General features: G+C 48.0%; 4 protein-coding genes across 13 annotated transcripts in view; all 4 read right to left on the reverse strand.

The window, feature by feature from the left end:
• Positions 1-1,817: 1,817 nt before the first annotated feature.
• Positions 1,818-5,682, reverse strand: DIABLO (diablo IAP-binding mitochondrial protein). Of its 2 annotated transcripts, none has more exons than XM_088175972.1 (6): positions 5,575-5,682; positions 4,836-4,950; positions 4,520-4,648; positions 3,545-3,655; positions 3,341-3,437; positions 1,818-2,436 (listed from the first exon to the last, which is right to left on the reverse strand). In XM_088175972.1, exons 1-6 carry the CDS (start codon positions 5,622-5,624, stop codon positions 2,228-2,230), a joined length of 711 nt encoding a protein of 236 aa, XP_088032098.1. In that variant the 5' UTR covers positions 5,625-5,682; the 3' UTR covers positions 1,818-2,227. The 2 variants fall into 2 exon arrangements, with proteins under 2 accessions (XP_088032098.1, XP_014730439.1); XM_014874953.2 differs by having other exon boundaries at positions 4,520-4,651.
• Positions 5,683-7,047: 1,365 nt separating this feature from the next.
• On the reverse strand, positions 7,048-8,727 carry LOC148221624 (uncharacterized). Its single transcript, XM_088175974.1, has 2 exons — positions 8,589-8,727; positions 7,048-7,418 (listed from the first exon to the last, which is right to left on the reverse strand). Exon 2 carries the CDS (start codon positions 7,375-7,377, stop codon positions 7,243-7,245), a length of 135 nt encoding a protein of 44 aa, XP_088032100.1. The 5' UTR covers positions 7,378-7,418; positions 8,589-8,727; the 3' UTR covers positions 7,048-7,242.
• A 1,616-nt stretch (positions 8,728-10,343) lies between these two features.
• On the reverse strand, positions 10,344-18,933 carry VPS33A (VPS33A core subunit of CORVET and HOPS complexes). Its single transcript, XM_014874960.2, has 13 exons — positions 18,790-18,933; positions 18,640-18,705; positions 18,442-18,569; positions 17,801-17,990; positions 16,931-17,047; positions 16,384-16,558; positions 15,507-15,700; positions 13,810-13,936; positions 13,574-13,641; positions 13,023-13,160; positions 12,534-12,671; positions 12,241-12,409; positions 10,344-11,827 (listed from the first exon to the last, which is right to left on the reverse strand). The coding sequence occupies exons 1-13, from the start codon at positions 18,889-18,891 to the stop codon at positions 11,634-11,636; spliced, it is 1,806 nt and encodes a 601-aa protein (XP_014730446.1). The 5' UTR covers positions 18,892-18,933; the 3' UTR covers positions 10,344-11,633.
• A 1,309-nt stretch (positions 18,934-20,242) lies between these two features.
• The window catches only part of LOC106852385 (CAP-Gly domain-containing linker protein 1), a 61,067-nt gene continuing 54,261 nt past the window's right edge, over positions 20,243-27,048 (reverse strand). For 4 of the 9 annotated variants that reach the window (XM_088175978.1, XM_088175977.1, XM_088175975.1 and 1 more), the window contains 4 exons: positions 25,500-25,520; positions 22,865-22,982; positions 22,443-22,602; positions 21,998-22,341 (listed from right to left, as the gene is read on the reverse strand). In XM_088175978.1, coding sequence (XP_088032104.1) covers positions 22,142-22,341; positions 22,443-22,602; positions 22,865-22,982; positions 25,500-25,520 — 499 coding nt within the window. In that variant the 3' untranslated portion in view covers positions 21,998-22,141. Of the gene's footprint in view, positions 20,675-21,258; positions 21,384-21,514; positions 22,342-22,442; positions 22,603-22,864; positions 22,983-23,187; positions 23,256-25,499; positions 25,521-25,659; positions 25,804-27,048 lie in introns of those variants that run through there. The other 5 variants (XM_088175983.1, XM_088175981.1, XM_088175980.1 and 2 more) reach the window with 5 other exon arrangements.

The following is a 27,048-nucleotide window of genomic DNA, read 5'->3' on the forward strand; positions in this document are numbered from 1 at the left end:
TGCTCCCTTGGCCCTCTGGAGCACCTGGGGCAGCTCTGGCTGAGCTCCAGGGCTGAGCCAGGCTCTTGGGGCAGAAGGTGCCATCTCACAGGACCTGTTTCTGTGCCAGGTGTGAGTAGGAGTTTGTCTCAAAGAATTGGTTTGTGTCCATCCTCACGGTGTTCTTGTGCAAGATGTTACTGTGTTTTCTGGCTGCAGCTCCAACAAGGCTTCATTAACTGCAGCTGAAAAAGTGCCTGTGTGTAGTTTGAGGTGTGCTGGCTTTGTAAACAAGGCTGAGTGTCAGCAGCAAACCCCAGGTTCTGGGCACAATTCTCTGGGCACTGCTGCTGGTCCTGGAGAGGAGAGTGGACAGAGCAGGCACCGTGGTGCCGTGTGAGCTGCTGTGCCAGCACTTCTGTGATCCACTCGATGATTCCCAATGCAAACTCAGGAGCACAGAGCGTGATGTCACGTCTGTTGTGGGCTTAGGTGTGTGGGTAACCCCCAGCTGGCAGCTCTCACTTTCTAACAAAGGTGAGGGACTTCCTTCTGCCCTGTTTTGGGGGTGATGTGGAGCCATTCGTGGCTGGACTGACTGGTTGGTTCCAGTCACATCAGGCTGGATATGTGTGGGAGCAGCTCTCGGGCAGGCAGCGCGGGACGTGCTGTGAAACAAGAAGTGGAGTCACAGCAGGGCTGGGAGCAGGCCCTCAAAGGGGAAGAGGGACTTTACTGGCTTTGCATACTCCTGGCAGTGCCCTGCAAACAACTGAGTAGAGTTACTGTGGCATCCTGAAAGGTACACAACTTGTTTGTGCACTCAGGTCAGGGGCTTGGCAGATGTTCTTCAACTGCAGGAGGTACCAAATGAGAGCAGTTGTGGTTAGAGGTTGATCTGAGTATGCATTTGGCTGTGCCACCACCCAAATAATCCTCTCATCACAGAGGTTTTTTTCCCTAATGCTGCAGCCCAGAGCTGTGTTTGGCACAGCAGACACTGGCAGCTCCCAGACTGTGCCATCCTCCTTGGAAACAGCAGCACCCAGTGAGGAGCAAGGAAAGATGGTTTGTTAATTTTCTTTTTACTGCTTAATCTATAAATGAACAGTGCTATGCACCTGAAACTCTGTTTGTTGCAAAGGCAGCCAAAATAAGACACAGTTTATGCTGCAGGTAAGAAAATTCCTGGCCAGGCACAACTCAATTTAGTAACAGCAACCTTGACACAGATGCAGTGCATCAGATGCTAATTGTGGTGAAAAACCTTTGATTAATGTGTGTTTTCTTACACAACCTGGCAGATGGGGATTAACTGCTTCCAGTCATCAGTGAGAAAGTTCTAATGGATGCTGTTCTACAAAGCAAATTTCACAGCAGCTGTCAAGTTAGGAAATGAACACAGTGAAAGACACCTGTGGTTTTGAAACCTGCAGTGAAACATTAAGCTTGCAAAAGAAATAATCATGACTAATTCTTGAAACTTGCACTTGGAAGCATTCAATTATGTAAAACTCTCTTTTGCTCAGTGCTTTGTAGAACAGTACACAATAGCTACCAAAATGATTTCGTTTACAGTATCTTGAAAATCAAACCTCCCCTTTGCTTCCTGGGGAACCTCCTCCAGAGATGACGCTGGGTGAAACAAGTTGCTGTGCAAAACAAAACTGCACCAAGAGCCTGGGTGACTCCATGGGAAGTTCTCAGCTGCAAATATTTCCCCCGACTGCAGCTCTGTGTAATTTGGTGCAGCTGCCAATTCAGAGGTTAAAAACTTTTAAATTCAAGTAGAAAGCAGGGCCTCATCTTTTCCCCAAATGGACACACCCACAACGAGCTGCTTTTGCACAGTTTAATAAAGGCATCTCCTCACAGACATCATTTACCTCACAGGTTAAAACCAAGGATTTTTAAATAGACTTCTCTGGCTGATCCCTAATGAGCTCCCACAAACACACCAAGGGAGCAGCAGGACCCTCCAAGCAGAGACACAATTACCACCAGGCCATCCCTGATAACAGTCTTCACATTTGCATAGATAAACATTTAAATAAATGAATCCAAAAGTATTACAAACAAGGTAAGTCACAAACAAAATCGAGGCCTTCCAAATACTTGATTTGTAAAGCAATCCTTTTTGGGAAAAAAAAAATAGAATCACAGGCTTATTTCAGCAGTTTTACACTATCCCACACTTAAGAGCTTGGGACTGTTCAATTTGTGATTGAGCCTGAGAGTTCAGTTCTGTTCAGTCCTCCCGAAGGTAAGGGTCATCATCTGTATTTCCTACAACACCCTGTGGCAATGAGGAGTCCTCTCCTTGGGCTTTTATGAGCTCCTCTGTCTGAGCTTCAGCTAATTTGGTCTCTGCTTTCTGGGACAGCAGCCGCACCTCCTGCACCTGGGACTTCATCACCTGGATGTGGCTGCGGGCTGTCACCGAGGCCTGGTCTGCACCTGCAGGGAAGGATTGACACACTGGGTTAGAGCAGCACTGGGTAAACCTTCAGCTAAGGAAATGGATGGGATTATCATCTGCTTTGCAGTGTTGTGATGGCTCCTGGGTTGTATTAATGCTCAATGCATTTACTGTTCATTTACCTCAAGCCTTTTGTCACTGCTGGATGTCACTGCTCCCTTGAATTCTCCCATCCCAGTGGGACACAGCTGGAGTTGGATGGGAGTGATCACCTTGTGCCAGTGGGTTTGAGAGCTAAGCCCAGCCCAGTCCTTGTGTGCCAGAACCTTTCAGTACTTGTCCCATCCTGGCACCTCTAGCAGTGGGAATACCTGTGGCACTGCTGAATTTCCACCACTCTCTTCCCATGCTCCCACAGATTTTGGGGTCTTTTCCAGGCACTTACAGAATTAGGGTGTCTCTGTATGTTCACTGCTTTCCCTCCCTTCTCCACTCCAGTAACTTTGCCCATTTACCACAAACCAGTCCATAACTCAGTCTCAGAGCTCTCAAATCTCTCCAGGGAGAAAAAACCAAAATTAGTATCTTTTCCTTTTTTAATGTAACTAAATCTAGCTGGAAAGCTCTACTGGACTCACAGGCAGCCTTGGTTCTGTGGCTCCCAGGACTGCGTCTGAGCCTTGCTTTTAAAAATAACTGAACTCTTTACTCAAATATTTTTGGCCATGGTTGGTCTTGACCTAAACCACATGTGAAGCTTCCAGACTAGTTCTCAGAACCCACCTACAGACTCGCAGCCAAAACCAGAGTGCATGTGCTCAGCACCTCCAAAAACCAGGTACCAGCTGTCAGTTGTGGTGTTAACTGAATGCACATCGTGTGTCTGAACTGTGCTGAGACAGGGAGAAGGGGCAGAGGCTCAGTGCTGCTGCTTGTGCTCACCTGACTGATAGGCGGCCTCTGCCGCCATCTCCGACAGCCGCAGCGCCGTCATCCAGCTGGATTCCAGCCTCAGGTATTCCTGCTGCTTGGTGGTCACCTAGGAGCAGGAGAAAATCAACAAGGCTGCAACAGAGCCGAGAGCTCTCCTGAGCTGTGGAGAGCAGGGCTGGAGAGGAAGCTGGTGAGGGAGGTTTGTTTGCTCACATCCACTCTGGCTCCTATGACCACCTGCCAGATTGCATCCACCTCTTCCGAGTTCATTTTCCCAAGGAGATTTGAGTATTGCTTGTAGAGAGACACCAGGGTATAAACTGCCTGTGAAGGATGCATTTTGCAGTTACCTCAATAACCTGCATGGCTCTGATGTTGTCTCAGTGTTAACTGGTGTTAATTAGCAAAATTACTCTTCACACACTTGATGTACTGACAAGGATGTAAACTGAAATGCAAATACTTCACTCAAATTGGCACTTTATTTGCAAAGTCTTGTCGTTTCAGACTTAAGTATGGCTCATGCCATTCTTCTGATGGAACTCAGTTCATGGCCTTAGGAAGGCTGAGAAGGGCAATAAAATGCCCAAGAACAGATAACTTAGTACATAGGTAATATAAACAACTGTTAGGAGTTTCTTCAGACCCAGTTCTGAGTTCCAGAGTCATTTTGCCTAAGTAAAAAGAAGGACTTCTTACAAGGGCATGCAATGACAGGACAAGGGGAATTGATTCATGCTGACAGAGGGCAGGGTTGGATGGGATGTGAGGGAAAAATTCCTGGCTGTGAGGGTGGTGAGGCCCTGGCACAGGCTGCCCAGAGAAGCTGTGGATGTCCCATCCCTGGAAATGTCCCAGGCCAGGCTGGACGGGACTTGGAACAACCTGAGATAGTGAAAGGTGTCCCTGCTCATGGGACTGGATGAGCTTTAAGGTCCTTCCAACCCAAACCATTCTGGGATTGTCTAATTTTAACCCAAAAGCAACGGTTTAACAAAGCTAAAAGTAACTTCCAGTTTGGTGTAGAACAGTGACTCCATGGCTCCCGAAGGACCTGACATCTTCAACCCCCCACAAATTAATTTTACAAAAGCCCACTTTGAGCGTGGTTTAAGAGGTGCAGTTAGTGCCAGAGCAGCTGGCAGTGCCAGCAGTGGCTCGTGCCAGGTGTGAGAGCCCTGAGCTCACCTTGGTGTACTCGGTGAGCGCCTCGATGAGCGCGTAGGTGGTCTGGGAGAGCAGCGTGGCCGTGCTGTCTGTCACCAGGGACACGGCTCTTCTGATCAGGGCATCATTGCTGAGGGACCCCGAGCTCTGCTGCTGCAACACAAGACACTCGTGTGACCTCCCCTGCGGACACCACTCCAACTCAGAGGTGAGGAAAAGCTGCACTGCGAGGCTGCACGGCCAGGTTTTCCCTGAGGATGCAATCCCAGGGGGAGAACCAGGACGGACGGGTGGCTTTGGGTGTTAAACTGGTGCAAGGAGGGGGTGCTGGGGGTACCTCCACCACGGGGACAGCGCACAGGGCCACCCCCAGCCCCACGGCCTGGTGCCACTGCCTGCTCCTGCCCACGAGGCCTCGCTGCTGGACGCTGGTCAGCACCGGGAAACTGCGTCTGGAAAAGCAAGAGGGAAAGTTTAGCAGCAGAAACATCCCTGTGTACAGTGGGAAATAGGGATCAAAGAGGAGAACACTACCCAGGAGCTGTTCCAGGGGAACCTGTCTATGCCAGGCTTCTATGATACAGCTGCATGACAGTGGGTAAGTCTGTTTCAAATTTCGTATTATTGTTTAATCATAAGTGCAAGAAAAGACAAGCACAGTAACTAGTGTATAATTAATACTTCTAGAGAGAAAATGTATGTTAGCTGCTACCAGCACACTGCTGATAGTCAGTAATACTGGGAAATAGGTTAAAAAACATGCCTAAAAGTGGCGTGCAGGTGAGAAATGTGATAGGTTTGTTACAAGCGACACTTGGGCCTCTGTGGCCAGTTTTATTTACAACCAAGCTGTGCAAATGTCCTGGGGTCAGGGTCTATCACGGAAATACTCGAGGGGAAAAACAGAAACACAGAGCAGTGAGAATTTTTTGTTGTTGTTCTACAGCAATTTAATGCAAACAGCCGGTTTTCCTTCTTTTATGCCATGTGCTCTTTAACCTAAAGCCCGCGGCTGGGGAGGGGCGGTGTGGGCAGCGCGTCTCCCCCTCAGCTCTCCCCCCGGCCCGCCGCGGTACCTGAGCAAGGAGCAGCAGCTCCGCAGCCACCGGCCGCCCGCCGCCGCCATCTTGGCCCGCCCGGCGCGCGGGAAGTGACGTCATCGCGCACACGTGCGTGGGCGGGGCCGAGCGCGGCGCGTGCGCAGAGCGCGGGCGCGTGTAGGAGCGCGCGAGGCCGTGAGGGGAAGGGCGGGAACGGCGCGCGCCGGGCTGTGAGGGGAACGGCGGGAACCTGAGGCGGGAGGGACCGAGAGGTGGCCCCAGGGATGTCCCCAGGGGTGTCCCCAGGGGTGTCCCCGCGTCCCCTGCGCCGTCAGGGCCCTATGGAGCACAAGTGGTGCTGGGAGACACCTCTGTGCTTCGCCGCCATGCGGTCAGAAATAGGCAACAGTTTGCCCATTTGCTGGGAATGAGAAGATTATGAAACAGGGTCTTGCCTGCTTGTTACAAAATGTGTTCTTTGGTTTTGATTTTGTAGCTTTCAAGCTTGATAAATAGTTAATGTTTAATCTGTGAAACAGAGCAGCCAGCAAGCTTTTAGTGATATCCAGGTGTTAGAAAAGCAAATTACTTGGTGGTAGAATTGCCTTGATAAGGCTTGATGTGTTTCAGTGACATTAGATCTGGGAAAGGTGAACAAAGCTTGGGAAGAAGGATTTGGAAAAAAGGAATGCAGAATTTACAGGCCATGAGGACATTGGGCAGAACCCCCAAAATAAGGAAGAAACTAAAAATCCCCAACTTTGCGTCTCTCTTGAAATCAGCTCCATTGGGTAAAAGGGAATTCCAGCAGGGACAAATCGTGACCAACTCAGAGATACCAGTTCTCCTCACGGCTCTGGTTTAATTAATCTTTATTGTTCTAAAGTACATTTATTGTTCTAAGGTACATGATGCTGCTTTGATTTTGGGTAGTTCCATGCTAGTGATAATATTCACCTTCTCCAGCAAAGGTTTCCTGTGCAATTCCACACAAAACAGCCTCGATCAATTAAATCTATTATTTTTAATTATATCAGGAATTCCTGTTCTCTCTCTGGTTTTCAGAGACTCAGTGAAGGTTACTGACTGAGGCAGTGCTGTATCACATGCTCTTCATCTAACTCCATGCTTTAAACATTTGTTCAAAAGCCTGGCACACCTGAGAGCACCAGGTAACAACCCTGTACCTCATAAAACTAGGGAGAGGGGAACCTTGTGCTGGTTTGAAATGCCTTTTCCTAGGACTTCCAAAGCAAATTACGAGTAATTTCTGTGTGTCTGCCTTCACACCCTTAATGAGGCAGAGTAGGACAAGGCAGGACTTGTTTGTTGAGATGTTGGAGTGGTGTTGCATCCCTGCCATCCCCCGTGCTGCGCTCGGCAGGGTGAGAATCTCAGGAGAAAACTGCTGGGAGGCTTTTAAATAGTTCAGAGAACAGAAACAAACGTCCAGGAGACACGAAAGAATCTGCGAGAGCCACAAGGATCTGTAAAGTGCATACTGGGGGATGCCTTTTCTTTTAACCTTTATTGTTTTTACATAGGAAAGCGAGACTGCAATGAGGCAGCGAGAGCGCAGAACTCTTGCAGGTTTGGCGCAGGGGGAAGGAGCCACCATCCCGTTTGTGGAGCTGTGCCGTGGAGCTGGGTGCCTCTGGAAAGCCCGTGGGAGCAGGAGCAGGGGCGGGAGCAGGGGCAGAGCCCTCATTTCAGCACCATGAAGTAGGTGGTCCAGCCAGCCAGCAGCAGCGCCCCGAGCAGCACCGTGTAGCTGAACAGCACAAAGGCCAGCAGCTCCCGCAGCACCTTGAGGAAGTGGATGGCAAAGGAATCCGGCATGGCTCTCCCGGCTCCCTGGGGCTGGCTGCTCCCTGCCCCTCCTGGAAGCAGAGGAACAAGGTGAGTCTTCACAGCAGGGACACCCTCCTGCCATGGGGTAGAAATCCTGTGGTCAGGAGGGTCGGTGGCCACCCGGGAGGTTGTTAGTGACTGGTGTGGGCCTGTTCAGAGTCCTGCGAGGTGTTGAAAGAGAGTTTGGGATCTGATCAAAGTCGCCAGATCGGGACTGGTGAGGAAGCCGATGGAAACAGGGACACAGGCAGTGGGCACGGCCATGGGAGTGAGGCTGGGGGTGTGACAGAGTCCAGCTGGCTCCTGGAACCTCTCCCCTGGGGCTGTGCCTGTGCGGCCAGGAAGTGTCAGGATCAGAGCGGCCGCTGATGGTGCATTACCAACAGCATGTTCTGATCAAAGTGGTCAATTCCTCCAAGGAAGCCACCATTAATATTTAATTCTATAATTGCATCTAATGGAGGTACTGGCACAAACTGAGCCTTTTGTTTTAAGAATGACGAAAACTGAGGCTTAAATACAAGTTTGCAGAGGCAAATATTTATATCTTACGTTAAAAATAACTGTTAAATGGGAGACATGGGACAAGATGCCTTAGAATTCAGCTTCTAGCAGTATTGTATAGTCATATATACACATTGGCTTGGAAGTGATTTCACATTTATTAGCTTAAATTAAATGGGAACTTTTTTCCTAAAGCCACTGGCTTCTTAGATTTGAAGCTGTGAAAACCCACCTAAAAATTCTATTATCTCTACAATTTATATTCTTTTAAATTAAATCTTTTAAATTTTGATCATAACTGTGGCTGATCAACAGTATCGACACTCTTGGTCAAGCACAAAAAGGGAGTTTAAAATCAGACTTTGGATAAAAACTAACTCAAAAGGATAAAAACTAACCCAGAAGAATTATTTATCTGCTGAACAGCCTAAAGCCAGCTAAACTAGACTGAATTCCTGTCCTGCTGCTTAGAATGTTTTTTAAAGAGCTCTTGTGATAAGGAATTCACTTTTTGGTGTTAACGAGTTCAGCCATTCCATTCCAAGCTCAGGCACATGTACACAGTACAGGAGTTAGAGCATTTTTAAACCAGCTGTGGTTTCTCTGTTGTTCTGAGCGTTTCAGTTTTCTGTCCATAAGCTGAGCGAGATTTCTGGTTATCTAGAAAGAAGCTGATAAAGAAAGAAACTGCTTACCCAGGTCGATGATGGGTTCTACTTCAGCAAGTTGGTGTTCTCCCTAGTTTTGTTCTGCAGCTGTCCCTTTTCCAGGGGTTTGTGCCGTAGGCTGATCCCAGGAGCAGGAGCAGAGTGTGTGTGTGCAGCCCACACCAGGACTGAGCTCTAGGTGTGGTCAGCACCCGTTATGATCCGACAGCGCCGTGGTGCTCGGAGCAGCCAAACACTCCCCTTCCCCTGGGGGCTTCTGGCAACAGCATTTCCAGAGTTCCAGTACCAGGGCTTGGTTGGAGTCACCAGATCAAAACCTGCATTTGTTGAGATGTGGAGGTTTGCCTCTGACAAAATACTGTGTCTCGAAAATACTGTTATCTCGAAGGCTGCAGTGCCTCTTGCTCTGTTCCCTGAGCACCCTGTGAGCTACTCGGGGACGAGGATGCTCACACACAGCTGGGGCTCATCCCCTGGGTGGGACTGTGCAGGCTGAGCCAGGATCTTTTACCAAAAGTCAGTGAGGGCTGAAGGCAGCCTAATCCGTGCACTGTCCCCAGGTCACTGCTGTAGTGTCACCCTTACCCTCCCTCCCAGGGAATCATCCCGACCTTTTAGAGCTGCAGCTCCTTTGCAGTGAGGGGAGGAAGGAGCCAGGCTCTGTTTATTCTTAGCAAAACTGCTTCTGATAATGTTGTATGAAAAGTGAAAGTCTTTTGGGGTAGAGGTTGGGTAATATTTTCTTTTTTTTTTAGTAATGCAGACAGCAGAGAGAAGGAAGATTATGTACTGCAAATCAAATCTCTTACCTACAAAGATATTATGATGTAGAAAATGGTCCCTTAATTTAATTAGGTTCTCATTATCAAATTATTACCCGCATGGTCAGCAGGGCCTTGGACAGACACAGAACATCATCAGCTGCCCAGGAAGCCTGTTAAATAGTAATTGCTCCTCCAGGGAATTGATCAGCGTCAGGATGGCTTTTATTTTGCTGCTGAGTAGTTCCAGGAAGAGCCTTTGTCTAGGTGGAGTGGCTATATGGTTCTAGCTCAGTACTGGTGCAAGTTGCAAAAAAACAGGCAAAATAGTAATGTTGGTGATGAATTCAGAGTTCAGCAAGTGTCTGGTGTAAACCAAAAAGAGTTTTGTCTGTATTGTTACTGATTGCTGGTCAGGGGAAAGGTGAGCCAGTCTTTGTGTGTTTTCCTTTGTTCACTTGTGATGTAGCTTTACACAGCAGGACCTTAGCTCAGAAACCAGCCTGGTCAGTATTTCCTTTTAAATCCAGTTAAGATTTAAAAAAAAAAAAGTCTGGAAATTGTGATACTACAAAGACCCTCAAGGCCAACCCAAGGACACTCTGTTGCTCTGAGTCAATTTCTTATTTTTCTCAGCACGGTAACATCTAATTTTTGATCCAAACCTAATTTGGTTTTCCTTTTAAATACTCTGAAATTAGCTACTTTAAATGGAACTTGCAGAGCAAACAACCCATGTTTGCTCTTCTTGCATCACTGAAGTTGCAGCATGTTTTTTGTTAAGTCTGTCTACAAGTTGCCTCCCCACCTGAAATAAAAAGTCTCCAGTGACTGAAATGGTATTTTCCTTCAAAAGCTCAGAAATTCCACTTCTAATGCAGTATATTAGGTGGCAGAACAGAATGAAATTTTGGATGAGCCTTAGTTATAAAACACCTGGAAAACCAGAAAAACAGTGAAAAAGAAAAATAGTTTCAACTTACTTAAGTAATTCAGTTATTCTGGGACAAGGAGACAAGGATACAGCTACCACAGTGCAGGGTTTTATTTTATATTTGTATTCTAGAGAGAGAGAGTGTGCAAACACTTTCAAAAAAAAGATTAAATACATCTTTATTTTATTGTAATAAGTCAGCTGGAGTTAAACAGATAGAGGGGCTCCACGGAGGGTCTGACTTGGCAGAACTCAGTATTAGAAAATAACCCAGGCCAAAACCCACAATCACAACTGTGACAACTTGGAAAAACGGAGGGATTTATTGGGACACATGATAACTAAGGCAGAAATGTTTGCTAAGAGAGTGATTTAAGGTGAGGAGTGGGCTTTTTTTTTTTTTTAGCTGTATTTAAGAGTGAACTGCAGTGTGGAAGAGCCCCAGTGGCTGTGAGGACACTGACAGTGCCCAGCAGCAGCAAAGGCACCACCAAGGACCCTGCTCTGCCTGCCCAGCCTCTGGAGCCAGGAGCTGCCTCCTGTACTCCAAGGGCCCAGCCACCAAGCCCATGGAAAATTCGATTTTATAAGCTTGAGCTCTTCAACAGCTTGTGACACCAAGTACCACAGTTTATAACCTGACCAGAGGTGAAAAAGGTGTCTGTTTTAAACCCACTGTTTACTGGGTCCCTGCTTTTGCTATTTTTGGCCCCCACACAGGGAGTGTTTGTGTGTCTTCAGCCATAAACTCGGGACACTGATGTCATTCATACTCTGGAGGAGCTTTCCAGAGTCAGGTTGGTGTACCTGGGACAAAAAAAAGTCACCTCACAGCGATCCCTTCAGGGGACAAGTGAAATAAAAGGCTGAAGGATCACAGGTACAGCTGTGTACAGATCTCTGACTGACACATCCAACGCATCCATGGAATGTATCAGGCACCAGAGTGAGACAGTCTGGGAATACTGGTATGAAGTCAGGAATAGAGAACATCCTGCCTCCTCAGCACCATAGGAGGGTAGAAATCAGAAATCACATCTCCCACCAAAGCTAAACTGAAAGAAAAAAAGCAGCAATTTGCCAAAGAGAAGGGCCAGGGCCCATTCCTGCTGCCCCATCACTTGGCTGCCAGGTCAGACCATGAGCAGGGATCTCTCTTTCTTTCCCACTGTTTATCAATAGTGCCTTCCAACTCTGCTTGTCTACTTGGAAGTTCCACAGAAGCTGGAACACAAGTGCAGAAGGGATGAGGGTAACTGCTCAGAGCTGGTCCCAGGAGAGCTTCCTTCACTGCCACAGAGCAGCCGTGCCAGGAGCAGCACCAGCCGTGCCTGTGTTACACAGGGCCTCTCACATTTACTGTCTTCACCACACACCCTAGAACGGGGCAGGCTCCAGTTTTTCCATCAAGGATTTGATCCAGGTTGTCCCGTTGATGAGTTTTGTAGTGGCAATGATGTACTCTGTGCCTCCATCCTCCATCTGGGACAGGAATCTCAGCGCGGCGATTTCCGCGTACGTGACCCCCCCCAGGAAGAACACCAGGGTCACTCTGTTCTCACCCTGCTGACCTGTGGGTTCACAAAAAAGGTCCAGGTTGGCTTGGTTGGATTTTTACAGCTCCCCTGCATCAACTGTCAGTCAAACCCAAATAATCTGAATTAGAGGCTTGGACAAAGAAATCCAGAGTCTGCTCCCAGCTCTGGAGTTCCTACAGGATGTGATTCTGTTTGAGAATGATGCTGATCCTCTTTCATATAACATTACTTACTAAAATCATAGTGGAGGTTTAGGGTTTATTTTAGCACTCTGATGAGAAGTTAAACAATTTGTCAAAGGAGGGTTAGGTCAATCCAACACTGCTGTGGGACAGGGGGATGAGACAGAGACCTGGACTCTGCCTGCTCCAATTCCAGTTTGCCTCACTCTCTGCTTAGAGAGAATTATTTCCCTACAAACCACGGGTAAACAAAGCCAAACTTACGCTTTTTCTGCAGGCCAGTAGGGAGCTGCTGCCTCTCCTCGAAATGGGGCCCTGGCAGCATCTTCAAAACCTCCTCGATGCTGCGCCAGCCCGGCCGGGCCAGCAGCTGGGCCAGGCGCACGCTCAGCGGGGCGTAGCCACTGTACACGTACGAGATGTCATTGGGGTTCTGGGGGACACACACAGGGAGGGAGCAGCAGGTCAGTGCTGCAAAACAGCCTCAAAGAAATCAATAACATTACATTAAAAAAAGAGGTTTTCCTGCTGCACGTAATTCTGGAGTTAATGTTTACCTGCTCATTAACATCATCCATCCACAGGCGCAGTGTTTTCCTGATCGTTGGGTAATTATTCCTGCCACCCGTCTGGGGTTTCAGGAGTCCAGCCTTTTCCAAGTTGTTTAAGGTCAATATATGTTCATAGCCATAAGTCTGTAATATGAAGAAATCACCTTTAATGCCATGGCAATAACCCATGACCAGTGTTTAAAACAGAAAAAAAAGCGAAGATGTTTGTTTAAAAAAAGCTTTTTGGTTAAGATATCTGTAGAGAATATCCAATTTAGAGTGTTTAAATAATATTAGTAAAAAGTAAAAACCTCTGTATCTACATGTTGTAACACACAAAAGCACCTCCCAAGTATCAGCCCAGACAGAAACCCAATGCTGCCTCTGTGCACATTATTCAGGTGTAAGATGTGTCTGTCTAGAATTGAAGTGTAGAGCTGAAGATCTGATGTGGATTTTCTCAGGAATTTATTCCTCCAAATGTTAGAGCCTAACCTGGAGAATCTCTCTTTTGTAATGGTCCAGAACCTTCTGCTTCAGCCCACTGTTGCACACGGATTGCAAACAAACGAGACGCAAGATCTTGATTAATGGATGTTTCTGAGCTATGCAGTCTTCAATATAATTGTTAACCTATTAAATAAAATATGTAAGTGGTTATTTTAAGAATTGTTAAAGTGCCCATCAGACCTGGAAAGAAAGATCTGGTTTGTGTGGATCTCCAAAACAGCAAGAAAGAGGAGCAGCTGCTCTCCAGGACCATCTGTAAAACAGTGACCCAGCACTGGTTCCACCCGGGCTCTCCCAGAGCATGTCAGCTCTTCAATCAGTAGCCAGACTTTGCCTGATGGCACTAAAATATTCTTGTTAACCATCTTCTATGTTCCACTGATCCCTCAGAGCATGGGGTGCCTCAGGATAGGTCAGCTGTGCACAGGTAACTCAGAAATCCATTTCACTGGACATCATTTAGATCAGATCTTAAAAAAAAAAAAAAAAAAGTCTTTTGAAGATGTAAGAGTGGCTAATTGCCATTATCTACTTACCTTGTCTGTGTCTATTCCAGACATGAACTCTTGCTCCACTGTTAAATTATCAAAGAAATCTTCAGATGCTTTGGGAAAATAATGAAAAATCAATACAATAGCAACTGACAGCTTATGTTTTACATTTAACTTTTCAGCAGAGATGCACTGGATGGAACAAAGCCAGTTTTTGCCAGGCTGAGTGATTTCCATCAAGTTCTCTGGCATCCTGCTGGATTTGAATTGTTCCTACTCACTGGTGATGTCCTTGATGAGCTCTGCGATGGAGGTGTGGTTTGCCAGCGAGCTCCTCGCCGCCTGCATGTGAGGCAGCTGCGACACAAACTGCTTAATCTCTCCAACAGTCTTGGCATGGTGCCTTTCCTGGAGAAATCCATCACTTGGGTTAGGCTCGTTCATGTTACTAACACCAACCAGATCATTTTATCACAAAGAAATTTTACTGCACTCCCTGTAGGGGGTTAGAGATACGCAGCCTTTTAGACAAAGGGCTTTAGATGCTTACACTGAAGTCACAGCATTACCTGAAACAGCACTTGGATCATGGGGAGAGGCAGCATGTAATACAGCAGAATCACTGACTGTTATTTTCCATTATCCCAGTGTTGTAAATTACTTTATCCACATTTTTCTGACTCCAGCCATCACTAGCTGCTCCTCAATTTCCCTACAAGGGAAAACTCCCTTTTTCACACAAAGAGGAATTACTCTGCTGGCTGACAGGGAGCTCTAGGCCAATGCTGGGGAATGTCTCCCCTTGGAGCAGGAGTGAAAGGTGCTCAGGAATTGGGCTGGCAGGGTCTGCCATTCGCTCTACTTGGTGGTAACATCGTGCCAGGTTTTGAGGCAGGATGTGCTGAAGCACCATGCAGAGTTCAGCTCCAGAGGTCTGCACTGCACTTGGGCTACTTGCCTCTTGCTGCAACTTGGAATAAAAATAGTAATAATTTGACTCGTACATGAAGGATTTAAATGGGCAAGTGCAGGCAGGAGAGTCATGATGGAGCCCGTGATTGAAGAAGTCCTCTGCTGCCAATACACTGCTGTTTCATTATCACCTATTACTGCTGACAATTTCTTGGAATTCTCTTTTTTAACAAGCAGTATGAACAATCCATCTTTAGCACCTCCAGCACTAATAGTGCAGAAGCAGAAGTGCACTGGGGATGAGGCTGAGCACTCAGTATTTCAGTTAAGGTACCACTACCTCATCTTAGATGTGGCAGAGGTTAGGAGGCTAAAAAAGCCCCTGCAAGGAAATACAATCAAAGAGTGAAACAACTTCTCTGGAGAGTACCCATGAGGTCAGAAAAATAAGATATGAGATCTCAGTTAATGAATCATCAACAGGATGTTTTCAACAAAACCACAAACGTGGAACTTCTTCTGCACATTTCTGTTGTTTTTGATGCCAGCCATAATACTCTGTACAAGTACCTTCTGGTGTTTTATTGCTTAAAGCTTTTTCTCTGCATCCTGAAGGGAAAAGGACCTTTCAGTGAACAGGTAACAAAAGCAACCAAGTGGAATTGATCAGCACACTAAAAATCACCTTTTGCTTCTTGCAGAGGGAAGTAGCACCTGACTCCTGCAGACTGAAGAGAATAATTCCTGTTATGGGATCTATGGGCTCCCATAGCACAAGGGTGGGTTAGACAAGCTCTGAGCAGAGGGAAAGCCCCAGAACAGAGGTGTGGGGAGAAATGAGGCACCACATTACTACAGGCTTCTTAAAAAGAGATTTGACCAACACCTACTCAGAACAATCCAAGTGGAGCTGACCTCATCCCAGGGCAGGGGAACAGACTGGACCAGCATCCTTGTTTTTTTCTGGATGGGGGATTACTGTGTGGGAGCAGCCTGAGCTGCCAGTCCCAGCCTTGCTGAACACAGACTGTGAATTATCTGATGCACTGTTGGACACAGGCCTCACCTCAAAGGCTGCTGAGATGATCTTGGCTTTCTTGCTCAGCACTGACCCCACAGCGTTGAAGTTCTTGTCTCGGATTTCAGCATAAAGCTCTTCTGCAGAGTTCAGCTGGAGCTTCTTGGGTTCCGTGGGGAGATCTTTCCCACCCTCACCCTGCTTCTTCGGGGCAAACTTCTCAGGAGGGAGTTTCACATAAGCTGCCAAATGCAGAGAAATAACCCTTACAAGGACTGGAACTTCGTGGGCAGAAGTTAAGACCAGCAGGCTGTGGCAATGTGTCCCCTGAGCTGGAAGCAGTTCTGAGTAGCAAAGCAATATTAACACTCAAACCACTCAGTGCCTGTGTGTTAATTAAGGAGAGTCTCCCTGCACTCAGCCAGGGACCCACACAAACATCAAAACCCAAGTGCCAGCTGCCCTGCTTTCAGAGAGGCTTGGAGGCAGCCCAGCAGCCAGTCCAGTCCAGCAGGAGGGATTACAGCCCATAAATGCCTCTCTGGAGTTTTCTTACCCCCTGAAGAGCAGGACAGCATTCTGAAAATGGCATTTCACAAACTGTCCCTGTCCCCTCAGTGTGGCACATGATCCAGCAGGATGGATGCACACACTGCCATTCCCATTCACACACTCCCTGTTGTCACTGTGCCTGCACCAACAGCCAAAAGATGCCCCCACAGTAACCAGAGACTGTATCTGACTCCCCTTCTCAGGGAAAAAGAGCCAGAGTGGATCTTGATGGGCTCCAGCTTGGGACTGAACAAACCCCACATTGATTTCAGCTGAGCTGCTCCCGCATCACATTTAGTGAAGCACAAACCCACCCAACACACTGCAGCCTGGCCCAGGACACAGAAACCTTCCCCTTCCTTGCAGGACTCACTGTTCTGAATGCCATAGATCTCATCTATGAGCCCCTCATATGTCAGCTGCGTGGCCAGCGGGGTCAGCAGGTCCACGTTGCGGTCCAGCAGCAGGAGGGTATCAAAGACAGGAAATATGGAATTCTGGCTGCCAGGGAACTCCCGCTTCATCCTGATCATCATGTTGGCCACGTGCTGCAAGGAAATGGCATCACTCTGGTTATGGTGCAGGCCACAGCAGATGGATGTGACCTCTGGGCCCTGCAGGCACATGCTGGTAAAGGAAGGGGATGGCAGGAGGTACAAACTGGCTGATGGATGGGGTAGGATGAGACTGAGAAAACAAAAGTCCTTCTCTGCTGCTCTCTGCAGCTCAGCAAGACAGCGATAGCCAAAACACCTCGAGCTGCTCCCTCACCACAAAAAATACCAATAAAGCACAGGTTGATCAGAGAAGCAAAAAGGATGTGGGTGTGTCATGGCTGGATTAAAAAAACCCAGAGGTGCATTTAACCAAACACTCCTTAAGGCAGCTCCAGAGAACAAGATGCATTTGTTCAGCCTCACCCGAGCACAGTCGCCCTTCCCAAAAATCTGCGGGATGGTTCCGTAGAGAGCCTGCAGTGTCATCAGCCCCTTTGCTGCATGGTACAGACTGGTCTGGTCACTCTCCAGGTAACATTCCTAAAGAACAAGAAGGATTCTGATGGAAGGTGTCAATCCAATACAGCTGCCTCCACAGCAGAGCAGGGTTCATGTGAACAGTTCAGAGGAGACACAGGCTGGGGACAAACTATGGCTGTTGGCATATACGGACCTTACTATCTTTGCTGTCACTACATCAAATCATTTTTTTGATGGCCAGACACTAATATTTTTGAACTCCAGACACAAATCCAGTTTGATGGCGTGACTGGAAGGACTCTCTCCTGTTAATTAGGCCAATCTGAGCACCCAGCACCTCATTACAGCTGCAAGCCTTGACACGTCCTCTAGGCTACACATAGGACAGAGAGGGCCAAGAAACTCCCAAACTGTCCTGTTTTGGATACAGCACTCTGGGAAGGCAGGACATGCAGCTGGGATGTGGCAGCTGTTAATGTTCAGTGCAGTGAGAACCATCACACACGGCTGTGCAGGAACACAAACTGTGCTGGCTCCTTGTGACAACTGAGCACTTTAAGCCTCAGCAATGCTCCACTTGAGACAATAACACCAGCAGCTGAAGGTGGAGGAACTGGGGTGCAGCTCAGTGTAGTGACTGTTCCTTCAGTGAAAACACACAGGGAAGTTCAGGCTTCAGGATCGAACCAGGTTTGCTCTGCAAGGCCTTTCCTTGCTGTGCAGGTCACTCACAAACCCTGTGAGAGCTGCTGCACCAGCACCAACATCCAGCACAAAACCACGTCGTGTTTTCCCTCGAGGACGAGGGCGCACCTTGAAGGCGCTCTCGGACTCCATGGAGAGCAGGTCTCCATCGAAGGGGATCAGGTCCAGGCTGTACTGCTCACGGTGGATGAAGGAGCCCAGCACACCCTGCTCCTTCAGCCACTGCTCGCACAGGAGGCTGCGGCGTGGCACGAACAGGATGTGGAAATCCCTCTGCGGAGAGCGGCCTCTGTCTTCCCTGGAAAAGTCACAGCAGGAGCACAGCAACACGGTCACTCTCTGCACTGCGAGCAGCACAGACCACGGGCAGGGGGCACTGGATTCACGCAAAACAGGAACACTGCACGGAATTATTGACCCTGGATTTTGAGTGTCAGTGTCCAGCCTTGTGCAGCCACAGTTCTGACACACTCTGACACCTGCAGTTCCCAAAAGGCACAGCAATCCAAGCGTGACTCATTCCAGCTAATTAAAGGAGTGTACATCCTGCAGGGAGGAACGCACCCTCTGTATCGCAGCCAAGGTGCAGCCCCCCTGCCCAGGGTGTCTCGTACGCCCACTTAAACTGCAGAGTGGCTGTGCTGCAGTCTGGTGTCTGCACATCGCTCCTCGTTCCCTGCACAGGTGTAACATACCCCACGGGGATTCAGGCCACACCTGTCCCCTCCTCACCGCCCTGCCCGCGGTACCTGAGCACGTTGTCCGTGATGATGTCCATCAGCTCCAGCTTGGGCCTGACGAAGAAGATGATGTTCTTGACATCGGCCGGGGGCAGCCGGCCCGGCTTGAGCGTGAACATCTTTTCCACCTCATGCTCCTGCGTGGAGGCACGGCCGTCAGCCGGGAGCGGGAGCGCCGGGGCCCGGCCGCCTGCCCGCGGTGCTTACCTTGAGCAGCGAGTACTGCGCGATGAGCCCGAAGGGGCCGGTCAGGTACTCGTCCCACACGATGGCCTGCGGGAAGGGACGGGGGGATCAGACCGGCCACACCATACGCGGGACCCCGCCCGGCCCCCGCCGTGCCCCCGCCGTGCCCACCTTGGAGCCCGCGCACTTGTCCAGGAACTCGCGCAGCTCGCGCCGCCCCGCCTCGCGCAGCGCCGTCAGGTTCACCCGGCCCGAGCTCAGGTGCGCCGCCATGGCCGCCCGGCCGTGCACGTGACCGGGGCGGGGCTGGGGGCGGGGCTGCGCAGCCGCACGGGGAGAGGGGCGGGGCCGGCAACCGGCAGCTGCTGTGTGCGAGCGGTCACGTGTGTGACATGTGTGTGACGTGTGTGACGTGTGTGTGTCATACGTGGTCATATGTCAGTGCCATGTGTGAATCGTGTGTGTCATGCGTGTGTCATGTGTGATCATATGTGTGTGTCGTGTGTGGTTACTGGCCCCGGGCTGCACCAGGGAACTGTTTCCCCTCTGCACTGGGCACTGCTGAGGCCACACCTGGAGTCCTGTGTGCAGTTCCGGGCTCTCCATTCAGGAAGGACAGTGAGGGGCTCGAGCGGGTCCAGGGAAGGGAACGGAGCTGGGAAGGGGCTGGAGAATTCCTGAGGGAGCTGGAAAGCGGCTTCGCCTGGAGAAAAGGAGGCTCAGGGGGGATCTTGTGCCTCTACACAACTCCCTGACAGGAGAGGACAGCCAGGGGGGACAGGCTCTGCTCCCAGGGAACAGGGACAGGACATGGCCTAAAGCTGCACCAGAAGGGGTTCAGCTGGGACATCAGGAGGACTCTTCACTGAAAGGTGATTAAATATTGCCCAGGGAGGTGGTGGAGTCACTGTCCCTGGAGATATTTAACTAGGGACTGGATGTGACACTCAGGAGTGCCCTGGTCATGTTGACAAGGCGGAGTTTAGTCATAGACCTGGTGATCTCAGAGATCTCTTCCCAGCTGATGGAATCTGTGGTTTACAGTGCAGCCCCTGGGCACGTCTGTCCCCATTCAGAACCCCTCACACTCTGAACAGAAATGCAGAAAAGAAAACACTTTTTTTTTCCAAAATATAACTTTATTATATATGCATATATACACACACACCACACTCACTATATAGAAGCTGAAAGAATGCAAAACAGGGATGGCCCACAAACTGTTTCAGGTGTGCACAGGTGTGCACAGCATCCAGGTTTCCAAAAACCCCAGCAGCTCCTTACCTGTGTCATTTCCACGTTTCACACCAAACCACAACCCAGAGCTCACAGCACCGAGCGACATCGCAATCAAAGGAGTAAATGAAAATAAAGATGAAATATTTCTCAACTCAGTCCAGTGTCAAAAAAAAGCTTAGAAATCTAAATGTACAAATTCAGCCTTAAAATGGTTTAGTGCAAATATGAAAATTAACAGCATATTTTTAAGGTATTTAAATAAGCTTTAATATAACTCTAGTGCTTCATTCCTATACATGTTTTCCCATCAATACATCCAACAGCACAAGGGAATTTCCTGTTAAGGGCAGGACAAACCCAGAACCTGGGAAGAAACAGCATAAAGTCACTTGTTAAATCATTTATTTATCTTTCACTGAAGTTTGTTAAAAAGGGACAGGGAGTATTTATTAGTGGAAGAGCAAAATCTTTCTGCTTGTAGGGATTCTGGAGCGGGCGGGCAGGGGAGCGAGGGCTCACTGTCCCTTGTCCTGACATTCAGCACGGGCGGCTGCTGGTGGTGCAAAGGGCGGCGGGGCGGGGCTGTCGCCGCCATCAGAAGGTCTCGTCGTCGTTGCAGTCGGCGGTCCAGTGGCCGAACACCTCGCAGGTGTCGCAGTAGGGCCGCTCCTCCCGCCGGCTGCCGTGGTGCGCCGAGTGCGGCGGCTCCTCCAGCGCCTGCGCCTGCGTCGGGCAGTCCTCGGTGTCGTGCAGGTCGAAGCAGCCGCAGATGTCGCAGAAGAGACGCGGCTTCTTCTTGGACAGGCTCTCCTCCTCACTGCAAGAGCAGCACCAGCACAAGTCAATGCCTTTGTCACACGGGAGCAAGGCCCTGCAGTGAGCTCGGGGTTACTGAGACTCGGAAACTCAACCAAAAGTAGGATATGAACCCTTCTCCACCCCCCTGCAGTGCCCCCACAATCCCCTACACTCTAATCAAGCTGCTGTTTGTGCAAATATTTGCACAGAGACATTTAAAAGAAACACATGTAAAATGGTTTCTCTTTTTCATTAAGAGACCTGAAGCCATGATACGTCAGGTAAGTTTTAGTTCTATTTCTCTGGATTGGTTCTTCCCATCCCAACACAGCTACAGCCTCTTGGGAGCCAAGACTCTTCTGCAGCTGGAAAGGGACAGATTCACCAAGTCACACAACAGACACGTCACGATACATCAGTGTTTGTGACTGATAACCACAGAGCACCACTGGCACGCCCAGTTACAGCACGGTGCAAAGAGAAGTCTGGATTAACAACCAGACTCCAGGGAAAGCTCAGTCTGTCCCTCCTGACAGCTGAGATCAGGCTGGTGCATCGTGCAGCTGCCAACCCAAGAGCTGAGGTTTCCTTTAGGATCTGTACCTGTCATAGTTATTTATCTCCTCTTCGTTGCCATTGAGGGCTGCTTCACACATTCTTTGTATCTTCAAGTTCAGTTCTTCGTTTTTCCTTTGCAGATCCACTATCACTGAGTTCAGGAAGTCGATCTAGGAGAGCCAAGGACAGGGACAGTCAGAGGGGCAGGGATGGCACCTCCCCCAGCCCAGGGTTCAGCACTGCTGAACACAACCAAGGAACACTTGGCAAATGAACAGGGGAGGAAAGAAGTGGAACCAACCTCGCCCTGGTGGAAGGAAGGGTTGCCCATCAGCAGGTGAATTCAGGGAAGCAGAAAACCAGAAAAAGATTGGTGGTTAGTGTATATTCATGACATTTCTGGTAGCTGCACAACTGAGAAGGACATTTTTAAATCACAGTGACTGACATTCGTGATCTAACAAAGGCTTTATCGTGAGCAGGTGGTGATTCTATTCTAACCATATTTTCTAGGCATTTATTGGCACAGGCCCTGTGAAGCAGCACTTCACGAGGTCACTATGACTGTTCTACTCTGAATCACATCTTCTGTGCCAGCTGAGCACCTCCCTTCTCCACTGCTGCCAATGCTTGTTCTGAGTCCAGTTCTGCAGTCAGGAAGAACTGCAGAGCTCACAGGTACCCAGGAGCTCAGGGAGCCCATTTCTCCAAGATGGCAAATACCAGCTTCAGGTGGGCCACAACTCTTCCTCATGCACCCAAGAAACCTTTGGAAAAGCCAAGGAGCAGTGAGTGCTCTGCTGGGCTCTACCTCTGACAGGCTGCAGGGCACAACTTGCCACCCTCGTTTCCTGCTTGTTTCCTCACATTCCCATGATCTGAACTGTTTCTCCAGTATCACTCACCACTTGATTCTTAGTATTTACTGTCAGTGATATTTCCCTCCAGAAGCTGAGGGGGCTACAAAATAAATCTGCCCGTGAAAATCCTGGCTGACAAAACCCGGTAAGGACTGTCTGGAATATTCCCCTCTCCTACAGCCCCACTGCTGGTGTAGCATGTTCATGTGCACATCCAATACCTGCTTCTCTCTTGCAAGTTCCTCCTGAAGCAGAGTAGCAGCATCACCTTTAAAGGAAAGAACCAAACAAGGTACAATGTGACTCGTGCCATGGCTCAGTCAGAAATGTCACAGGCTCTGAGGGACACTGGAGTGGCTCTCACTTTACCTGAGGGGCTCATTACTGTTAAAGGCTGCTCGTTGTTTTCCTTGAGTTTTTGCTCCAAGTTCTTCACCTTTTCCTCAAGTTTCAGTTTGTCAGACTCCAGTGACTTCACCACTGACTGCAGGGTTTTTGCAGAAGCGTTTTCTCCGCGGAGCACCGTGATCTGGAAGAGTTGTTTGACAACACTTGGATCTTCCAGCACCAAGCCAGAGCCCCAAAGCCAGGGCCCTTGAAGCAAAGGCTGAACAGCCACCAAAACCACATGCCAGGAGTCACCTGGCTCAGCACAGGCATCTAAAAATTTAATGCTAAGGTTTAACTATGCCACACGAAAGAAAAATGATCAGCCAGCTCTTCAGGAGCCACCACACAAAGCCTCTGGATGCAACTTAATTGAAATTAAGGATCATCCATTCCTCATTTACCTCATGTCTGAGTTTTTCCAGTTCCTCATCTTTTTGTGTGATCAAGGCACTAGTAACATTGATGGATTTCTGTAAAGATGCTCTCTCTTCATCAATTTCTTTTTGTAAAGTTGATTCTCTAAAACAAAATCAAGTAAAACCAGAAGTCATCTAATGAATGGGTAACTGTAGTGGCCTAAAGTAATTTCATTTAATTTCAAGCATTAAACTACTTAAGAAGTGGTTCTTAAAAAAACAAATTACAATTTACTACTTGACTATGGTTTTATATATGTACAAACATTTCAGGTGTTACAACTGTGGAAACAAAGCAAAAACTTTACCTAGGTAGTACATGCCAGAATCTGCATAGCACCGTATCCATTTGAATTTAAAGGAGCAAGTTAACAGACTGGGGAGATACAGGATAAACAAACATGTTGCACAGTGTTCCACAAAACCTAACTTGAGAGTTTTGTTACTTCTTGAAAATTACTAACAAGCAACAAAACAGGCATGCAAAGCTCATTGTACAAGTTGTCATGCAAAGCATGGATGAGGCTGGAAATATCAGCTGGTCCTCACTAATTTCAGTGACATCACCATTTCCTGCACATGGAGAAACCACATGGGATTTGCTTTATTTCGTGGGAGAAGGGTTAAAAAGAAATCCTCCAAAGCAGGCACAATTCCCTTCTGTGTACATATGTCCACTTTTCCCAATATTTTCTGTGGATCTAACAGAAATTCTGCCTACAGCTCCTGCCTTAAGGCACCACTGCTGTGACACTGGTTTGTCCTCCTGAGAGGTCACTGAACACACACAGTGAGTAACTGTCCTCTCATGGGAGGAGCATTGCTACAAATTTCCTTACAAGCTGAAAGATTTTGGTTAAAAAAAGAAAACAACAAAAAAGTGACTTCAAACCATTTACTTTTCTCCAAGAGGAACTGGCTGTTCAGTGCAGGCAGCAGTGCTGCTGTCAGCTCTGAGCTCCTGCAGGGATTCTGAACTGCACTACAGTCCCCAGCACTGCTGAGGGATCAGGAGCTGAGCCCATCCACGTGGGAGGATGCTCAGGGGCAGCTGTCGAGCTCAAATGGAAAAGTTTCCATCTCTGTGGTATCTACAGTTAGTGAGAGCCACGATACCCAGACCATGAAACACAGGAAATCTCACCCACTCGAGATAAACTCAACAATGAGAGCACAATCAATGCAATTCTTTCATTGTTCAGATTGTACTCGGGAATGGAAGCAGCAAGTGGAGAATCTGGGGTTTAGAAAAGCTGAGGCAGCTACCAAACAAGAACCAAAATCTGATTTGGTTTTGGTGCATTTTTACAATGAGAGAATCAACATAAGTGGAAACACAACAACTTGCAGACTGTGTGATCTTGCCTTCAAATACAAGTTACAGTCTTGTTAATAAAACCCAAAAAGGCACTGGCATGGAAAGACCCCCTGGCCAACCCCGAGCCAGCAAAGCATTCAAAGCTCCCCAGCCACCTCCATGTCCTCCTGCAGGATTCCCAAGGCTCTGCCTGTCCTGTGGCCTGCAGTGCTTTGCTGTGTGGATCAGAGGTGCTGAGGGAAAGGATGTGCCACCAGTGCACGAGGTGCTGCTGACAGAGCAGAGCTGCAAATGCAGGGTTTGCTGGGAAGGAAACCCTGAGGTCATCTGGGAATCACATCTGGAAGTTGCTGCTCACAAGCTCTGCTGCACCCGAGACTTCTCCTGAGCGTCCCCGTGCTGTGCAGGCAGCTGGGGAAGGGCAGATGGAACCCCAGTGACTCAGCCCATGCTCTAGAGCTTGTGATTCAGCCAATGTTTCCACTTGGTCAGATCTTCATGGAGAGATCAGGACCAAACAGATGCTTTGGGCACAAATATGGTGAATTCGCCGTTTGTTGGGCTTGGCTTCAGCCATCACAACGCTGAGGTGGTTGAAAAAGGCAAACAGGTTGTAAGGATAGAAATAAAATATTTACAGACTCAATACAGGAGCCTCGAATGCTAAAACACAAGGGGAGAGAAAGGAGAGAAGAAAAGAGGAGAGAAAACAAGAGGGGAAGAAGGTCCCTGTGCTGGAGCTTTGGGCTTCCTTTCCTTGGGAAGTCTCTCCAGGAGCTGCTCCAGTGGGGGACCCAGAAATGCTGGAGCTGGAGAGGCTCCAAGCAGTGAAGGTGCTGATCCCTGAGTGTGGATCACAGGGCACTTCCAGGCAGAGTTTTGGCTGCTGCTGGAAGTGGACGATGCTGGGAGCACCGTGTGCAGTGGGATCACACACAGGGAACTACAGAGCAGGTGCTGAATGGGAAATAACTGCACTGGGAGAGTTTGCAAGGAAAATCTTGTGGAAACTATTTATTTTATTTGAAAAAAAAATTGATTTAGTGAACTTAAAACTTTTTTCCTGCCAATTCAAGTTCCAAACATCTGCTTACCAGCAGGGGGGAAATCAAAACAATAAAAATGACTTTTTCACTTCGATGTCATTTTAAAACTTCACTTTCTTGAGAAGCTTAAACCATATTCTGAGCAGTGTGTGGAAGCCGTGGGAGAAAGGGGTTTGTTTTGGTTTAACAGGAAAAAAAATCACCCAGATTCTTCCCTTACTACAAAAATAAGAAATTCTAAGAATGAAGCAAATACCTTAAAGTGCTACTGGGTAAGCTTTAAAAATGCAAGATAACAAGAACCACATGTTAGAAACATGGAGTACAAATGCAAAATACTATAAGGAAGAACAATATTTGCACCAAGGGCATTTTTTGTTTTGGTAAAAAATATATAGACTTTTTTTTTTTCATTATATATATATATATATATAGAGCTGAGTGTTTTACAAAACAAAAGCAAGACACCAAGGGACAAAGGCAGCCAAAATATGTACAACAACTTTACTAAAAAAAAAAAAAAAAATTATTTATTGTAACGTGGATAGACTTTCTTGAGTCTTACCATTAAAGACACACAGATATAGCAAGGGAAGCAAGGGCAGGAAAGGGAAGAGAGAGGAATGAGATGAGTATCCATCAACAGCGAAGCTCAAAGACAGTCAGACAGAAACCCACACTGAACCCAACAGCTGAGCCACACAGAGCCCCCCTGATCCACCAACACCAAACTCCTGCACTCCCAGCTGGGTTATTTCATACAAGGGGATGCTAAAACAGAGAGAGAGAATTCCTGGGGGTGGAAGGAAGGTGAGAAAACCACCACTACAGATTTGACCTAACTGAAACCCAAAGATGGCTCTTGTTCTGCAGCTCGAATTCTAAATGCAAAAGGAATAAATTATCATCTGCCCATCACCAAATTCTGTGGAATTTGGGAATTTAGAGACTTTTTTCATTATTTTTACTTAATTAGCTCTTTATTCAGCCAAACTTTTTTCATTAGCATTGATGCCACATATTGACATGTTCTGAGCCCCAGTGCCTGCAGTTTGCCTCAGCCAGGCTGTTCCTAGTCCTCATTTTCCTCTGTTCCTGTTGCTCATTTTCCTCTTCTATTGCAGTTTATTCAACACTGCTCTGCAATGTCATTAAGCCAGTCACAAACTGGGGAATCTCAGTGTAACCAAATGAAGGTAAAGCAATGGTAAAGTTCACTTCACTGATTTCATAATTGTCTCAATTATTTCAGCTCACCCACAGTGAAACAGGAGAAGGAAGATCAGAGCCACACACCTTCCTCTGCAGAACTTACAAAGAGTTTGTCTTTGAAAATGTTCTTTTGTGAAACACAACTGCTGGAAAGTTTTGAATTACTTGGTCCCCACCCCCTCCTTTCTTTCCTCAAGTGACTTCAGGAGTTACACTACTGAAAACACATTTTCAAACATGTTCAGTAACAGGCTGGTGATGCAACTGGTGAGGATGGGTAAAGCTGGAGGTTCAGCTGACCCAACTCTGACATTCCCTGGGGGGGCACTGGCTTGGGAAACAAACACCCCATTTGGAGCAGCAGGAGATAGGACAACCCCCTCCCAGAGAACAGAGTGTCAGGGAATGAGGAAGGGAACAGTGACAATACTGAGCGGCCAAAAGCCACTCACTGTTCTTTATTGTGAGCATTACAAATCCAGGAAATTTAGCAGGGGTTGGTTTGTTTTTCCTGGAACAGCTGAGGTGTCGTGGGGAGCTGTGTTGTTCTTTAAGGATTTATGTAACTGCTTTTGGAAAGCCCCCATTTCCCT

This window comes from Sturnus vulgaris, chromosome 19 (assembly GCF_052056855.1).
Source record: "Sturnus vulgaris isolate bStuVul1 chromosome 19, bStuVul1.hap1, whole genome shotgun sequence".
Lineage (NCBI taxonomy): Eukaryota > Metazoa > Chordata > Aves > Passeriformes > Sturnidae > Sturnus > Sturnus vulgaris.

Excerpts from the sequence above, each read along its gene's own strand:
- DIABLO (XM_014874953.2), bottom strand. The coding sequence starts at position 5,624 with ATGGCGGCGGCGGGCGGCCGGTGGCTGCGGAGCTGCTGCTCCTTGCTC. Across the intron at positions 4,951-5,574 it reads AGCTGCTGCTCCTTGCTCAG|ACGCAGTTTCCCGGTGCTGA; the intron begins GTACCGCGGCGG and ends TTGCTTTTCCAG. Across the intron at positions 3,438-3,544 it reads TCATAGGAGCCAGAGTGGAT|GTGACCACCAAGCAGCAGGA; the intron begins GTGAGCAAACAA and ends TCCTGCTCCTAG.
- LOC148221624 (XM_088175974.1), bottom strand. The coding sequence starts at position 7,377 with ATGCCGGATTCCTTTGCCATCCACTTCCTCAAGGTGCTGCGGGAGCTG.
- VPS33A (XM_014874960.2), bottom strand. The coding sequence starts at position 18,891 with ATGGCGGCGCACCTGAGCTCGGGCCGGGTGAACCTGACGGCGCTGCGC. Across the intron at positions 17,048-17,800 it reads AGTCCGAGAGCGCCTTCAAG|GAATGTTACCTGGAGAGTGA; the intron begins GTGCGCCCTCGT and ends CTTGTTCTTTAG. Across the intron at positions 12,672-13,022 it reads ACAAAAGAGAGATTCTCCAG|ACTTATGGCTATGAACATAT; the intron begins GTTAGGCTCTAA and ends TTCATATTACAG.